General features: G+C 46.9%; 1 protein-coding gene across 3 annotated transcripts in view; it reads right to left on the bottom strand.

Annotated features, from left to right (window-relative positions):
- The window catches only part of DOCK1 (dedicator of cytokinesis 1), a 480,997-nt gene that overhangs the window by 157,133 nt on the left and 305,763 nt on the right, over positions 1-18,101 (bottom strand). For all 3 annotated transcript variants that reach the window (XM_072972106.1, XM_072972107.1, XM_072972108.1), the window contains exon 29: positions 14,366-14,460. In XM_072972106.1, coding sequence (XP_072828207.1) covers positions 14,366-14,460 — 95 coding nt within the window. The remainder of the gene's footprint in view (positions 1-14,365; positions 14,461-18,101) is intronic.

Raw genomic sequence — 18,101 nt, 5'->3', positions numbered from 1 at the left:
CACAGCCCCTCTGACAAAGGAGCTCACCTCCGCGGTCCCAGGGGACCTGGTCACTGTCCTCCGGGAGGGGTTTCCGGCCCCAGTGCCCCACAGATCTGTAAACTGAACAGGAGGCAGCCCTGGGGGGCGACTTGCTCTTCAAAGTTGCTCAGATTGAACAGGAAGGTGAAGGGTGCTGCCCAGTGATGACCCCCGAGCCCGCAGCACGTAGAGCAAATTCTCTTTGGGGCCATGGTTCTGGCGTCCTCACAACCTCCACCATCTGGGGTGACAGAGAACTCAGGTTCGGGGACACCCGTGTTGCCAGACAAAGGAGGTCGGGGTGGTCAGAGGACGGGGGCTTCATCCCCCAGCAAGATCACGAAGGGACATGCACCCAAGGGGTGTGGAGAACAGCCCCCTGGAACCTCAGGTGGGCCACACAGCAGGACTGGACCTTGTCCCCTTTGTCCTCGCCGCCAGGACCAGAGTCAGGGTCAAAGGGAATGTTGATCCCCTGAAGGTCGGGAAGTGGACGTGCACGGCACTTAACACGCAAGGTCATCCCAGCCACAAAGGAAGGGCGGGGGCAGGGCTCTCTCAGGGCAGGAATGTGCTGAATCACCAAATTTTGCCACCTGCAGTCCCCACTGTGGACTTATCTCCCTCCCTGAAGCGGGATCACTGGCATTGCAGAGAGCTCGGCACAGACAGCCCGCATGCCCGTGACCCCGGGCCAGCTCCACTGACCTCAAGGCAGAGAAAGGGGGCAGGAGCCCCCGTAGCTGCTGGCTCTCCAGGCTCCCGAAGCCCCACCCCCACATCCTGCTAACTCAGTGATGACCATCCAGGAACACTCATCGTGGGAGTGGTGAGGACACGCCCCCCCAGCGCTGGCGGAGGGTGACTCTCTGCTGGGCACTGGCACGCACCGCCGTGAATCCTTGCAGGTGGCTGGGAGAAGCTGAACCACTGCCCCTTGGTGTGTTTGAACCAAGGTCTGTCAAAAAAAGCAGGTGTGCTTCTCCACCTACGAAAGGAGCTCCTTACTGATGCCGCCTTAGCGACCTTGATGGTAACATTGCAGAACTGGGGTTCGCTTTTCCACCCTGACTTTCACCCAGGTGACCGTGGGTAACATGCAAAGAAGGCCTCGGTGCCCTCTTCAGATCTGACACGTTCAGATTGAGACACGTTCTATTATGTAAAACAGAGCAAAAGCAACTCCAACCTCGCCTCTAAGAACCTTCCTTAGAAATTAGCATCAGGAAGACGTGGGCCTCCCCTGGGGAAGGCAGCAGCTCCCCTCAGATCAGGCCCCAAGGAAGCCGGCACTCACACTGCCCCGCGCTTGCCCGGGCGTGGAGACAAGTATGCCGGGGTCCCGTAGGGCTCCCTCCAGCCCCCCTTCCCCCAACATTCCCAGCTCACTGCAAGCCATGTTGTGTATATGGTTTCTTTAAACTGAAAAACCACCCCAATTCCCCTTATAGGCAGAACACCAATGATAAACAGGACATTTGCCTTCTCTCCCGCTTTTCTCAGTACGAGAGACTCACCTCCCAATGCGCTGGATAGTGGGGATTAGCGTCATAAGAGAACACCTGACTGTCTGACAAACACCACTCAGAAATGCCAGGCTCATAAATTACATGCAAATCATGTTTACTTCCAAGGGTAGCTCATAAAAGAGAAGCACTCCATTCTCTCCAAATCAAGCTTAAATCGTAGGTTTAATATCCAAAATAAAGAAATCTCTCCAATATTCAGCTTGCTTCTCATATTCCATTTCCAAATCATCTGCAGGTTAATAGCTAATTAAAAACACCTAGCACACAATACACTGCAGGATCAGATAGGAACGAGACAGCCATTTACTTCAGTCGAGTAATAACATTCAGCTGGAAGAATCAAATCAGGCTCCTGACCCCTCAGTCTCAGGGACATTAGGGAGAGCAGGGAAGAGGCCCGCTCCCTCCTGGCAAAGGACGAGACCTTCCAAGGAAGAGCGGAAGCCGCCACCTGTCAACACCTCCCGGCTGCCGAGCCCTCTGCAGCCGTGACAAAGGAGGGTCATGACAAAGGTGTGCAGGACGAAGGTGTGGAAAGGTCCCCAAAGCAAAGCCACCTTGGGAGGTACTGATGGTTCAGCCTCCTTCAAAGGAGCCCAGCACCCCCCCCAACCTTCTCAACACGTACCTCCCATCCCCCCCATCACAGGTGAGGAAGTCAGTCTGATAAACTTCAGATTTTCTGGCTCTTGCATGAAACCCCACTAAGTGATTTTCCCCCTGAACATGATGAATGAGGAGAGAGACAGTCTGTCAAGTACAATCACAGAAAGGGAAAGATACAGGGGGCTTCCGTAACTTCCTCTCCCAAACCTCTGCATCCCAAGCAGCCTCAGGCTAGGGACACAACGGCAGCAATTCAGAAAAAAATGGGGAAAGGACCATTTCTGCATAGAAGCTGATTGAAAGCTGAGAAAAGTGGCACGTGCTAAAAAGCTACTGTGAGGTCAGGCAGCTTGAGGCTCTGTGGACACTTAATATTTACATGCACAAATATTAACCTTTAGCACTTTCTATCCCATCCTAAGATGCTGTGTACCCACAGGGTCAGTGCACAGTGCGGGTCTTGAGCAGGAAGAACGGCTCATGGCGTCTCTGGTCCAGAAATGCAGGGAGAGCCTTTGGGTGCGGGGCTGTTGTTTTGAACCATTAGAATCCACTGAACTGAAAAGAGCAAGCTGTCAGAGTTCATTTTCTTCCTAAATCAACCAAACTGTAGAATAACACAAAATATTTCACTTTACAATATAATTTGTATTTTCAATTTACTTGCAGCTCCAGGAATTTGACAGGTACAGTATTAAGTAAAAACCCTCCTCTGAAGTCTCATTGGAAAGGTTAACCAGAAACAGCAGACTCCCACAGACAGCAGCCTCCCTGCAGTTTACAGACCTCCAGTCAGAGGCTGGCTTGCACAAACACAGGTCTCTCTCGTACATTTTTGTGGTAAATTTAGAACAACTTTCAATTAAGGAAATTCACTTGCTAATAGACTCTCAAGAGAATAAGAGGCATGATTTGTTTATCATATTCCTACATCTGGAATTATTTCTTTGTGGACCCCCAAATCACAAGGATAACTGCGCTTTCTGCCTGGAAAAAGAACTGCTAAGCAGTACGTCATGCGTTTTATCAGCTGACTTTGTAATAAGAACATTGCTACTGGCATTCACTCTTTCCAGTCAGGCAGTTTACTCAGCCACTGTCTGTTCAGCACCTACTATGTGCTGGACAGCGACACCGGACCCTGAGTACCACTGAGATGATGCGTGATTTCCCTAACTTAGCATCCAAGAATCATGCACAAATACACAGAATTCCACGAAAACATGCCAAGTGACATGGAGAAGCATCTTATATGAGCAAAAATGTATAGAAGCTGTCACAATCTCAACATTCCGACTCCATGGAGAAATGACATTAAGAGTATTATCATCTCTTAATAGATCTGCAAATTTACTACGTGTGTGATTTTTTTTTTGTTTGTTTAACTTAAGTATTCCACGGTCAGGCTGAAGATGGAGACAAAATATTACTCAACTTTATTTCCTATCTTGTGTCTAGAAAAGAGCAGAAGCTTGATAGATAATCGTGTAATTCTGAGTTCAGTCTTCAAGGTGATTTCACGTCAAAAGCTGCATTTCAAGGCTCTTTCACACAGAAAAACTGGGAAGCCCTGCCATCTGGATGGTCACCATGCTTGTTAGGACCCACTGACCAGCAGGAAGTCCACTCAGTTTCTTTCTGCAAGAGTCCTCAAGGATTTTTTTAAGGAAATTTTTTTCAAATAAAACCTCTTAATGTCAACCAACAAAAACCACTATTGAGAGGGGAAAGAATAAAACAAGAAAGAGGAAAAGATTTCTGCAACACACATCCTTGAAGCAAGGTTCAAAGATGCACAGATAAAGAAGATGTGGTGTGTGTGTGTGTACACAATGGAATATTTATCAGCCATGAGAAAGAAGGAAATCCTGCCACTTGTGACAACATGAAGGGACACTGAGGACATGATGCTAAGTGAAATGTCAGACAGAGAAAGGCAAATACTCTACGTTATCACTTCTATCTGGAATCACACACACACACACACACACACAACTGAACTCTGCCAGAAGAGACTCACTAATATTTTCCACATGTCTTATGTACCAGGCACTGGCAGGGGCAGCCCTGCGATCTACAATCTTATTCGTGTGACTCCAACACCCACTTTATTCTCATCATCACCTGAACCTGAGCCACGCCCACAGGGATCTGCTGTGAAGCCGGAGCACCTGGCAGGGCGTCTCGGAGAAAACTGCCTCCAGTTCTCAGGCACGACCCTATGCAAGAAAGTGCGCCCCTGGCATCCTCAGGGCACGGCTGCCATCATTTATCCTAAGGGTTCCTGTCTTTTCTGGGGTCACGTGAAGGGTGGCTGAAAAATGTGGAAATAGAGAGAAGAGGGTCATTGAAATGGATCACATATATTTCTATTAATTATTGAACATTACTGAGACCCAGTTTTTCCATCTATAAAATGGGAGTATAATTGACTTTTTTTTTGTTTGAATCAAATGATCTTTGCAATAAGGGACTCTTATAGACGTGGAAGGATGTTTAGCAGCATCACAGGATTCCACCCACAGGATGTCCAGTTGTGATAACAAAATTGTATGTGGACATTACCAGATGTCCTCTAGGGGGCAAAATCGCCTCTGGTTGCGAACCACAGAACAGACACCTACGACAATGCTGTCAACACAGCAAGCAGTCAATTGCCCTCGGCTTCCTTCTCTGCCCACTCTAGACATAAAATAAAAAGCATAAGACCAGAGGGTCTCACGCTGCACAGGCTTTCTTCAGAGTCCCAGGCACTCTGGAGGTAAAAACTCAGGATGGAAGAATCTGGAGAATGACCTTAATAAGATATATTTCCTCCATTTCGTTTTGCATTGAGAGCATTTCAGGCAAGACAGAGCGGGCACTCGGCTTCACTCCACTTTGCGTGAAGTACATCCTCCAGCATTAAGTGTCAGCAGGATGGGGTCGTCAACACCAGCCAAGGGCTCACAGCAAGGTGTGCACTGTCTTGGAGAATTTTAAACAGACTTTGCCCTTTCAAAACTTTCCTTTCAAGCAAACTTCCCTAAATAAGAGTCCTGGCTAAGAGTGCTTCATCACTGCCATTCCTTGGAGAGTACTTTGATTTTTCATCTCTGAGTTAAATAAAGAGGCAATTTGAATCAAACCCAACCGTATAAAATATCTATGCTATGTGCAATAAATTGGTTACCAACAACCAAGCAAAAATCTGGAATTATGTTTTAATTTTAGGCCAAGCTTAATTATTAAGAGCAAAAGCAGGCACATCATAGGATAACTGCATGGAAAATGATAAAATAACTTATGAAAGCGCCATGAAGGAAAACAACTCCAACCAACAGCAAAGCACATGTGCGTGGGCGCCTCTTCGGGCCATGGAATCCAGAGCGCATTCCTAGATCCAAATCAATATCTGTCTTAAATTTCCGGTGCTTCAAGTTGGCACCACCGCCCGGAGGAAGAGCTCACATGTTTCTCCAAGAGATGAGCCAGAAATGCACTCAGTGACAGCCCAGGTGGGCCCACCTGAGGAAGCGGGCCTGGGCCTCGGAGCCCGCAAGCTGGGCTCTGAGCTGCGAAAAGTCTCAGCTGAGGCCAATTTCCCGGGAGCGGAGTAAGGCTCAAAGAGTGACGTTACGAAGTGTATGAGCGAAGTAAAATGTGCGCGTGCTGAGCTCTAGGGAAATTTTCATTCCAGAATGTTTTCATTATATTGACTTTGAATTCCTACTTCTTCACCTCAGAAACAATCTGTATTTTTTTTCCTTTTGGTCCTGATTTAGTGCTGTTGTGACAGTGTTTATGTCAGCCACTGCACACTGTTTCCGAGGAAAAAATGATACTTACATGTGCTTAAAATCATCAAGCCGTTGGATATGCAAAACCTCAAAAGGAAAGCAGTGATTTAAAAAAATTAATTAAAGACAACATCAATTAACCCCCAGGCTTCAAAGAAAGGGGGAAAAAAAGATGTTGAGAAGAAATTATCCAAGAGTCTCTTGAGCCCAAAATGCTTTATATCGGCATTTTTCACTTGCACAAAAATTTCAACTTCATGGCCTTTCACAGGTGAAGTGGTTCCTGGAAAGGAGGTTGAGCTGGAAAGAACACACGCTGTTCTCTCAGACTTGACCATCTGCTGATTGTGGATGGTGCCATGGTCCTTGAGGCAGGTCCTCAGAAAGTGGGGACCCCCACCATCGTCGCTCTCTAAGGCAAAATGGTACATTTTCTCTGATTGATGCCAAGGCACAGATCGGGCAAAGGACTAAAATTCTTCCACAGCACTGAAACCACATGGTACCTGCAACCAGCCTACCCTGCAAAGTCACTTTCCAAGCATTTCCATGACTTCCCCCTAAGGAGTCTGGCATCACAAAGGCGGAATGGAATCCCTTTCTAAGCCTTACCACCCTTTCCTGTCCTGACTATATGCCAATTTCACCTTGGTAAAAACATCCCTGAGCTTGCCCTCCTAGAGGCTGATACAGCTGATGGACACTACTTATCAGTGGGGAAATGTGCCATCTTTAAAAGGAGAAAATTGGTCCAGGAACACAAACATGCATGGAAAATTTACCTGACGAAAGGGGCGGCACGTGACTCCAATTGTGTAAGCATGTCTTGTATACATTAGGTTGGTGGAAAGGTAACGCATTATGTTCATGGACTAAGGAAGACACCTCCTTGTCCAAAGATTCCTGAATCACAGGTGAGAGAAGGAGGAGAGGAAGTGAGCCTGCAGTCAAAAGGCGACCGAGAACGCAGACCATGCTCACGTCATGCTGGACTGTGCTGTCTCCACGGGGCCATGATCAAAAAAAGGAGAAATGCCCAGACACACGAAATCAACAGCAACGTGAGCTCACGAATTCCAAGCTGGGAAGAAATTTCAGGGCTTAAAGGTACAAATTTAAGAGTAAAACTTGGTTCAGATGACATCAAACCAGAAAATAGTTTCTGATTGGCAGTCTCCAATATTTAAATGGTCAACAACCAGACAAGACGAACTTGGGCAGGTCAGCAAAATCCACTACGTTCGATAAGCTAGTCTTTCAAACGGGTCCAATTACGACCTACCTCTCTTATGGCCAGCGTGCTGACCAGTAACATCTTAAGCATCTCAAAACTGAAATAATAATAAAGTCTCCCATTTTCTGTGGGCACAATTTTGAGTTCTCAACTATTCCTTAACTGTGATATTCTCTTGCTCAATGTGTCACATAGAAAGATCTGCATCACAAATGGCCCGTCTCCGCTGACAAATCGCAAGGATCTTTTTTATCACCCAGGGAGAATTCTGCAACCCATCACATTTTCTTTTGTGCTCAGTCTCCCAGGCAGCTTCAAGTCTTTTGGCTTCTAAAAAGCTTCAACTCTTCTCTTTGGTTTTGCGTGGTCTACTTTGTATTCACGGTCTACGAATCCTTACTTGTAAAACATACCAAGTTCTGTAGGAATGTGTTTAGGATACTAAACCACAAATTATCATTATAACCTCCTTTAGGCCCCAGCTAAATGTGGACAAAGGCAAGAAGTATGAGACACACAGTCGACACTGAAAGAGAAGGACCCCTGAAGGCAGTTGATAATCACAGCTGCGAACTGTGATAGATCTGAGAGTGAAACAATGGTAGTCTAATTTATTCTTCATCCTGAGAGGAGGAGGAGGCAAGTGGCAAGGGATCGTGACAAGGTGAATCCAGGGAGTTGAATTTCTTAAAATTCTGCTGCAAGTCTGAACGGTTGACAAATGTAGGAAAGGTTTTAGTCTGCGTTCTGCAGTCAATATGAATACGAAAGTCTAATTTAAAATCTGAAAATTATACCCAGTCTCGCCAGGCCTGCCCCCTGTTTTCACCCTGTGGTATACTGCAGAAATGCCTTTCGCAAGTAAATTAAAGCAGTTAATAACAAATGCTTCCTTCAAGGCAAAAATTCAGTCCAACCAACACTCATTTCCTACCAGGTCACCCCTATGCTTTAAAATCCTAGTCGGGTTTAGTAGTGTACCAACCCTCTCCTGGGGTGAATTCAAGCCCTCAGATCAGAAGAAAGACACAGAAACTCAACCAAGTGGTCACACTCCTGTTAACAACCAGAGGGAAGCGGCAGCATAATTCTTCAACATCAGACTAGGCTACACACACCACAAAGCATAAACCTAAACATTGTAGCTGTTAGAAGTTCACGGGTGGCTACCAGCACATGCGTGCTAACAGCGAAGGTCTGTGCTTCCAGTACAACTTGAGAGCTCAGCTGGAGACTTCGCCTTTGCTTCCCTCTGGGCAGATTAAATAGCACTTCTGGATGTGGACGCACAAGCACACTTCTACTGCGTCTGAATGTGCTTATCTTAAATGTCACCTTGCCATCTGGAACCATCCTCTCCTAGAGCAGAGCTGCAATGTCAGGCCATCGCCAATCAGTTTCTGTCTTGAATACAGCAGCCAAGTGACTACCATCCTTTGGGATATTCATTATATCCCATAAATACGATTCTTGACTTACAGGTTGTTGCCCCAAAACTAACGGACGCCGTCTTTAATTACATTTTACCAGCCCCGTGTATCGAAGAACGGTACATTTGCAGAGACAAGGCTGAACAAGCACACAAATATTTAAGAGACAGTAGAGGCTGATTCTGTCAATTTCTAAGCTGTGGGTGGTAAAACTGCATGTCCAGCTGTGCCATTAAAACTTAAATACAGACTCCGGAAGCTTCCGAGGCTCACTGCTTAGCCTACAGAGGCAAGGAAGTCTCTGATAAATGCCAGGAGGAGGAAAAGGGAGGTCTGGGAACATCCAAGACAACAAGCTATTAAGTGACAGGAATGAAAAAGTGCAAATAGATGATGACATGGACATAGTGTTCTATGGTGTCTATTTCTATAGGAAATGGTTGTATTACAGTATCAGTGAGATTCTGCCTTAGAAGTTCACAGCAGGACTCCACAGAGCTCAGCGATGAATGGTGTCCCCAACAGCATATATTTCCTTTTCTCTTCTGATTATATTTATTTAAGTATAGTTGGTTTACAATATGTTAATTTCTGGTGTACAGCACAGTGGTTCAGTTACACACACACACACACACACATATATATATACTCTTTTTCATTATAAGCTATTACAAGGTATCGAATGTGGTTTCCTGCGCTCTGCAGTAGGACCTTGTTGTTTATTTTATATATAGTAGTTAGTAAATGCAAATCCCAAATCCCAATTCTCCCTCCCCATTCCCTTCCCCCCGGCAACCATAAGCTTGTTCTCTATGTTGGTGAGTCTGTTTCTATTTATAAGTTTATTTGTGGCATTTTTGTAGATTCTGCATATAAGTGAAATCATGTGGTATTTTTCTTCCTCTTTCTGGCTCACTTTACTTAGGAACAGCATATACTTCTAACGGCACCAAAAAGCTAAGTAGGAACATCTTGACTTCTGTGCTTAAAATTTACTCAAATAAGTAGTAAATCTTGGGAAAGTTTTTCTTTTTTTTTTTTTTTAAAGACACTAGAATTAAAAACAAAACAAAATGAAATACTCTCTGGGAAACAGGAGGCTATGGGTTCTGGGAGGTATGGCCTATATTTAAAAACTGGCCCTACCACTTCCCAGCTGTGTGTCTTTTGGCAAGCCAAGAAACCTTCATGCCTCACCTTCTCCATCTGTCAAGTGGGCATGAAAACAGAGGCTGTCTCAGAGTGCTGCCAGGGGACTGAGGACAAGATCACTTGCATCTCCCCATAGAAGGGGGAGCACATCAAACGTCAGCCCCTCCTTAGCCCTAGGATGCAAACGCATCGCACAGCACAAAGAATGTGGGTGCCAAGTGAAAATGATATCAACTCGTCACTCTGAAACAGGCATTGAAGCAATGATGTTAAAGGAAACTGACGGGTCACCAAGCCAGATGTCAAGATAGTTTTAAGTTGTACCTCATTGACTGCACAGTGGCAATGCCTCCTTCAAACACCCAACCGATTCAGCTTCTAAAATCCAATATTATGTGGTAATCGAGGGAAAGGGGGTGGGAACGGATAAACGGGGAGTTTAGAATTTGCAGACACTAACTACTATATGTAAAACAGATAAACAACAAGTTTCTACTGTAGAGCCCAGGGAACTATATTCAACATCTTGCAGTAACCTATAATGAAAAAGAACACGAAGGGGATATGTGCACATGTGTGAATTACTAAAACACTATGCTGTACACCAGAAATTGACACGGCACTGTAAAATACTATACTTCAACTAAAAAAAAGGTAAAAATAAAATAAAATAAAATTTAAAAAAACCCAGTATCGTTTATTCAACAGAGGGGGCAGTATTTTGAGGCAGTGGGGACATAAGAGTGAAAATGACCATGATCACAGCCCCGGCTTTGACCAGCAGGTCAAAGACCCCCTCCGTGGCCTGCTGTCCGGCTGCTCACATTAGCTGGGGAGCTCCTCCCTGCAGGATGTGTCAGCTGTGAGAGGAAGACAGATTTGCTGGGGCTTCTCAGGATCAGAATCTCTGCAAATAATAGTGCTCTACTTGGTATCAACAAAGCCCCCCTACACATGTACACAGACACATACACGTATGTGCCTGCACACATGCACACAACCACACACATACACAAACGTCCCTACACACACCACGCACACACGCACACACACTGCTCATCCTTTGGAAGCGCTAATGGAAGAAACACTGTCGACTGGAGGACGTGGCCTCAGACTACTAGAATTCTTGATGAGACAGTTCCGTACAACATTTTATGTACAACATAAAATAAACCGCAGGGATTTTGACATTCCAAGTGTTTCCCTTGGCGTCATGTCTTCTAGGGCTGCAGCCCACGTGCACACTGCACAGGAGAACGGGACAGCCTTCCGGCTCCACACTCTAATGCTACCATCACCGACGCAAGACTTTAACCTCAGACGTCTCCAGCGTCTTCCTTGTTAAGAGGGCACAACAAACTGGGGCTTCTCCCTGGCAGAGCTGTCTCTCCCCGAGAACAAATAACTCTCCTCCCGGTGGCTGAGACGCAAAGGTTTGGGTCCGAAATGCCACCGCACGCCTGCACCTCGGTCCCGCGGCTGGGCCCTGCAGCGGTGCACGTGGGGGTGGAGGCAGGGACCAGGCTGGCACTGGCCGGCGGGGGGGGAATGCACGGTCCCTGCGAGCCGCCCCCTCACCCGGAAACAACGGAACTTCCTGGGAGAAGCTGGACGTGGTCTCCGGAGGAGGAAACTGACCGCAGCGCCCCGTGCTCTGAGTCACAGACCACGTGGCTTTCACCCCCGTGCAGTTCCGGACCTCAGTGCCGGCAGCAGGAGGCAGCTGATGGGGTAGAAGGAAGAGGAAATGCTGCAACCATGATGTGACAACTGAAAACAGACTCTCAGGCATCATAAAAACAGCATAAAAAGAAAGTGCGGCTGCACCTTCCTCAACAGGGTGACAGTTAACCTCGGTGGAACCACTGGCAGTGGGTCACTAAGTCACACAACTTCGGAGAGCAGACGGCATTTGAGCTTTGCAGGAGCAGTGCCCCTCGCTCCCCTCCGGTGTGTGGAAAGCACAGCCTGGGTGCCCGGACACAGCCACTCTGCAGGGGGCATGCAGGTCGAGTCCACACGGCGCATCCATAGTCCACAGCCACTGCCTCCTGGACCGCGTGTGGGGCTGCCCACCGGCCTGACACCAGCATCCTTTAGTTCTGCTGGGCGGTGGGATGGAATCTGTGGCTTCGCTACTGACATGGCAAGTCTGTCTACCTGGTCTAGCTAAAGCAGAGGCCCCCGGCTACCTCACTGCTAGACAGCGAGACTGGTTTGCCATTTGGGGCTACGGCCCCCGGCAGAGCCAGGAGCAGCTGAGTTTACGCACAGATCCATAACAGCCGACGGCGTCTGCTGTTTGCATGTTTGGTTACGTGGAAAACAGGCCGTTAGAAACATGAGCACTGCAGCTCTTCAGACTAATTCTACATTGTCACCCACAAAAGGTGACCCTGCTGGAGGAAAAGGAAGACGACTCCTGCCTTAAGCCCCCCCCCCCCTTTCTGGGTGAGGAGTCAGATCCCAAGAGAGACCAGGCGGGAACACAAGAAGTGGAGGCCAGGACCCCTGCGCTGAGCGAGCCCCAGGCCACACTTCTGTCTACAGCTATGAGATGCGCTCCGGGCTTCTCCACTCCGAATTCCCAGGTGTTGTATGATGCGTGGAAGGTTTCAGCCACGGCAACCTATGACGTAATTTGGTTTTGCAGTTGTCGTTTTGGAGAGGGGGGGTAATTAGGTTTATTTATTTATTTTTAATAGAGGTACTGGGACAGAGCCCAAGACCTCACACACGCTAAGCACACACTCTGCCACTGAGCTATACCCTCCCCCCAACATGAGACTTTGTGTGGACAACACTCCCTTGGGCTCCATCGTAGCAGAGGCCTGCTCAGAGCCCTGCAGCTTAGGTCCATGGGGCCAATTTCATCCCTGCTGTCCCAGAAAGTCGCACTACCCAAAAAAAGGCAAAGGGAAAGGTCCCTGCTGCTGTGAATTTGTTCACAGGGTGGACAAACTCATTACAAAGAGGCAAAGCCATCAGGGGAAATGCAAATTAAAACCACAGTGAGACACACCGCACATCTATCACAAAGGCTAAAATAAAAAGTGGTGACAACAGCAAATGCTGGCAGGGACGCGGAGAAATTGGATCACTCTTACACAGCCAGTGGGAAGGTGGGACGGGGCAGCAACGTTTGGCAGTTTCTTACAAAACTAAACACGGAATCACCATGCAACCCAGCGTTTGCATCCCTGGGTGTTTCTGCCCAAGAAACGAAGACTTAAGTTCACACGAAAACCTGTACAGGAATGTTCATTGCAGATATACTTGGTTTTTTTGGGAGGGGAGAGAGCTTAAATTCTACTTTATTTGGCATCAGGATTGCAATCTCTGCATTCTTGTTTTTTAATTTTTTTCTCTTGTTTTTAATTGACGTATAGTCAGTTTACAATGTCGTGTCAGAGCAGATATACTTGTAAAAGCCCCGAATTGGAAACAGTCCAGATGCCCTTCAACAGTAAAGCGGTCACACCATCTGTGACACAGCTCTGCTAGGGACACTGCTCAGCAGTGAAAAGGAACAAACCATTGATACAGCAACTTCAACGCATCTCCAGGGAATTAGGCAGAGGGGAAAAAAAAAAACCAGCCAATCATCTCCTAAGGTTACATACTGTAGGATTCCACTTATGTAACATTTTTGAAGTGACAACATTTTATAAATGGAGAATAAATTAATGGTTGCCAGGGATTTGGGAGGGGGTGGGGCAGTGTCACTAATAGGAAAGCACCTCGTGGTGAAGGAACGTTCAGTGTCTTCAACGAGGTGGTGGATTTAAGCACATACGCGTACACATGTGAAAAAATTGTAAGAAACTAAACAGCAACACTAAGTACAAGTAAAACTGGGACAATCCGAGTAAGATGAGTAAATTGTACCCACGTCGGTTCCCCGGCTGTGGGATGACGCTGTGGCTGCAGGAAGCTCGTCACGGAGGGAACCTGGGTCAAGCGCACACACGTCCTCCTGTCCTACTCCTCCCACCACGCTGACCGTGAACCTACGACTGTCTCCGTAAACACCGCAGCAAGAAAGAAGGGGAAAGAAGAAGCCATCACAAGCTTCTTCTAGAAACCACATGCGCTGGAGAATCCCATGATCTTTTTCGGCGCTTACAGAAATTATAAAACCCGACCGCTGGACAACTAACCAACAGCGCCCACGAGGAAGATGATGAACGTGGCACATGTTTCATATTTAATAAATATAATGAAGATGCTCATGATTTTTTTAAGCTGAAATATGCAAAATGCAAACACTTTTCAAAAACTCCCATAGAGCTGAGAATCGCTTTGGCTAATGAATACAGATGGTTAACGTTAGATGGGAAAACCAAAGGCGAACAGTACCCCTCTGCCCTCGACAAAGGCTAGGGGGAGGGTGGATCCCGTTCACATCTGTTCTTCTCCAGTGGGCAGAGCCCGAGTTCTCAGCGCCAGAGCCCAGTGCTGGCTCAAGGAGAGCACCGGGTCTCCAGGCCCATTTCACAGACGGCGGAGCCCCCTGCAGGTGGTGGGAGCGCCCCCGCGGCATCCAGGCCACACCAGCATCCCCACCAGACGTGACCGGGCACCTCCCAGAGGAGAGCGTCCCCCTGTACTCACTTATTCTGCATCATGTTCATGATCACCCAGTCGAAAGGGTAGACGTTCTTCCCAATGAGGTTCTTAAACATGATGAATGTTTCCATCAGGAAATCCTGAAATTCAAAAAAAAAAAAGACTATTGAAAAAGCCTACCCAGAAGAAGGTGAAGACCAACCCCCACAACCCTTGACTAATGGCATTATAAATGACCTCATTTGTTTTTTTAGTTGAACGAAAACATATGGAAAAGTAATGAAGATGCACTTCACAGGAGCTGTGTGTTACGCTTCTTCCTTTCTGTTTGCCTGAGCACCTCCTGTCCCAGAGAACTTTTTCAAGGACGTAATAAGAAATAAACCCTGGGCATGTCTCTCTAAGAGTCTAAGATTAAATCCCCAGAGGTTACAAAAGTATATATGCATACTCTTCCTGCTTAAAGGAATACGTCTTTACAGACACAACATGCAGGTTGTAACTGTTTCTTCCATTTCCTCTACACACATTTTTCATTGCGAACAGGGCCTATCAGGTTGATTCTGTGGTATTACTACCCTTTCCTTTTCCTTATGTAATTTAACAAATGAAAGGCTCCAGCAGGAACTCCTGACCATCTGCACCTATAGCTGTCCGTAAATCATTAGAGCATGTGGTCACGCTGCCAAACTCTTCTGTGTGGCAGCACTAAATCCACGGGCTCCCCAGTTATGCCTCTGCTGTCTGGTGGATGGCTCTCTGCATTTCACTAGTGGTGCCCTGATGCCCCATCCTGCTTCCACGCTGATCAGACTGGCCCTGGCATCAGGAAGGAGAAGCCATCTCCTGGTGGGGCCACTCGGCGCCTGTCAGAACTGGGGAATTTCTTGAATCTGACAGCTTAGTGCTTGTTCTGAGCTACCCCAAACAAAACAAGTGGTTATCCTGAAAAGCACACATCCTGGGGGGCCAGGAGGCACCATCCCTCAGGATGGGGTGGGAACGGGGCAGGTGATGGAGAATTCACACAGGCAAATGGGGCCGCGCTCAGAGTTGGTCCAACGAGTGGATGTTTCTCATTTATTTAATCTATTGAATTATAATGAGGAGCAATGGCTGTGAAGACCAAGGTGGTGAACAGAATGGAAGCAGCCAAGAAAGAAATTCCCAGCACAAAGTTCTACCCAAGAACTTCTTGCAAAGAGACACGGTTTCCATTACAGAGCAGCGATAAGCCGGCGTCCAAAGACACGTTCTCTGCAACGTTAACAGCAATGCCAGGTGCCAGGGAGCTACGTCTGCCCCGCGAGAGATGTCTCGAGACCCCTACCCTGAATAAAAACGTAAGCAGCAATCGCGATCACCCGTTTTATAACAGAGGCCTCCAGTGCAGGAGAGGTTAGGAGCCTGGGCAGAGTCAAGAGGGAGAAGTCAGCCCCATGTCTTCCAAACTCTGCCCACAGGAGCTCTGACCAGCAGGCCGCGTGAGGAGGGGTGCTCCAGGTGCCCCCTGACGCAAGACACAGCTCCCCTCCCCACTTAAATGACTGAAATTCCTATTTCACTACTTAAGATTCCCCACTTTGTCAAGAGTTTCACGTTTTAATGACCGGGTTGCCTACTTGGCGGCTGAGAGCCATAATTTAGTCACATCTCTATTTGCATGAAATTGCTGGCTTTCTTGCTGATCACTCCTCAAAGCCTAATAATTGAGAGACAGGGTCTGTTTTTTTATTATTCTGGAAGAGAAGCATATTTTCCTAACTCCATTTCTTTTTTTTCTCTAGGAAACACAGTCCCATTCTTCATTAGTATGGCTCAGCTGTTGAATTTTTGGTACTCTGCTGATCAAACAAAACGCTGCAGATTGTGGGAGATGAGGTTCTGCAAGGCTTCCCTGTCGGTCTGCATAATTCACCAGCCGTGGCGGCGGTCCCCACCACTGCCTTTGCCTAGAACGGCTGATGAGACTGAACAGACAACTGCACAGCTACCTCCAAGTCGACGAGGGGAGGTGGAGGATTAATATGGGATAATTTGTGAAAAGTCCTTCATTTAAATCAATTCATCTGGTTGCATTTTTTAGTTTGATTATTCACAGGATGCTCCATCCAGTAAGTGGACAGCCCTAACCGCAGCCATCAGTGTCTTCCCTAGGCACAGCCTTAGTTTATAAACCCGTCTGCTTCTGTCCATCCCTAGCCTCACCTACTTGGGTAACTGGTCATCCTTTTTCACCTGGACTACGGGAGGGGAATCCTACCCCACCTACCTATGTCCATTCTTGTCCCTCTTGGTCCCCACGCTTCACTTAGAGTGAACTTTTCAAATTACAAATCTGATCAAACGATCAACACTTCAAACTCCCACTGAACTTATGTCCCCAGGGGCTTCCCAAAGTCTTAGATTAAAGCTAAAGAGTCTTGATTCTCAGAAGTAGGAAGTCACCATTCTGAAATAACTAAACTCATCAGATGAAAGATTTCCAGAGGATAGGACCTTTGCCAGTGTTCTGTGGATGCCAAAATATCACCTAAAGATTACCTAATAATTGCAAAGGGGCACGTATCTTCACAATAGGGGGCTCTGGCAGAAACACCCTTTTAACCATGTGATCAAACCTAGCATCATCAGTAGCAGTCAGCCTGGCATTTCCAGCCTCCCCACAGATACAACAGGAAACACGTAACACTAACTTCTATTTCACTTGCCGAAAGGGTGAACTTGAACTTTAGATCAAGCTTTCAGTTTGCAGGACGTAAGCCTTCGCAGAAACAAATCTGCATCCAAGACAGCACTCAAAAATTCCAGGACGAGGGACAGTCTGGCTTTATGTCTTCAAAATAAATAAATTAATAAATAACAAAGTAAACTGAAATGAAGTGAAATAAACTAAACTAAAATAAAATAAGCAATGTCATGAAAGGAAAAAAAAAACAGGGTGATAAACTTATTGTAGGGAAAAAAAAATAGATGAAAGAGAAACAGCCAAATATCATGGGCGGATCTGGACTGGCTGCAGACTTGAGAACGCCCAGAGTAAGGACAACAGACTGGGAGAACCGAGGAGAAATTTGGATAAAGATGCTGTGAAGAGATGGTTACATTCTGGAAGGACCATCAGGCCACTGGACATCGTCTTCATTCTCGAGAGAGATTTGCTAAACCACTTCCGTAGGTCTCGTGTACTGACAGGATTTGGCTACAGAGAAGGAGATACATGGAGATACGCAGGGGAGGCGAATATGGCAAAGCGCCTCCAACTGCTGAATTCAGACGGCAAGAACAACGGCTTTCACTGCACTATGCTCTTCGCCTTTCTGTATGTTTTAAGTTTTTCACGATAAACAGAGAAAAGAGTACAACCGAGATGCGAGAATCAACTTGAGACCAGCAGACTGTACCCCTGGTTTTGATAGCGTCCTATAGTTTTGCAAGATGCCGTTGGGAGAAGCTGGGTGAAGCACTCACGGACGCTCTGTGGTACTTTTCACAGCGGCATGTGACTATAATTATCTCAAAATAAAAAGTTTACTCAAAAAATAAATGCTTTCAAATAATTTTAAAACAGGGGGAACATAGTAAATAAATGACATAGGATTTGAAACCAAACAAGCAGAAAAACACAAAGCCTCTTAGAATGACCCATGGGCTCCTGTGCGGTTTGATGCCCCAGCACGACTCCGGGCCCACTTCACCCCCCCGTACGCTCGGGCCCCGGGCGCAGACTCCTGCACACGCTGCTCCCTCATCTACAGTGCGCTTTCTTCTGTTCCTCAAT

Source organism: Vicugna pacos, chromosome 11 (genome assembly GCF_048564905.1).
Source record: "Vicugna pacos chromosome 11, VicPac4, whole genome shotgun sequence".
Classification (NCBI taxonomy): Eukaryota; Metazoa; Chordata; class Mammalia; order Artiodactyla; family Camelidae; genus Vicugna; species Vicugna pacos.
Note: the sequence above shows the minus strand (reverse complement) of the source record. Positions and strands in the feature narration are given on the sequence as shown.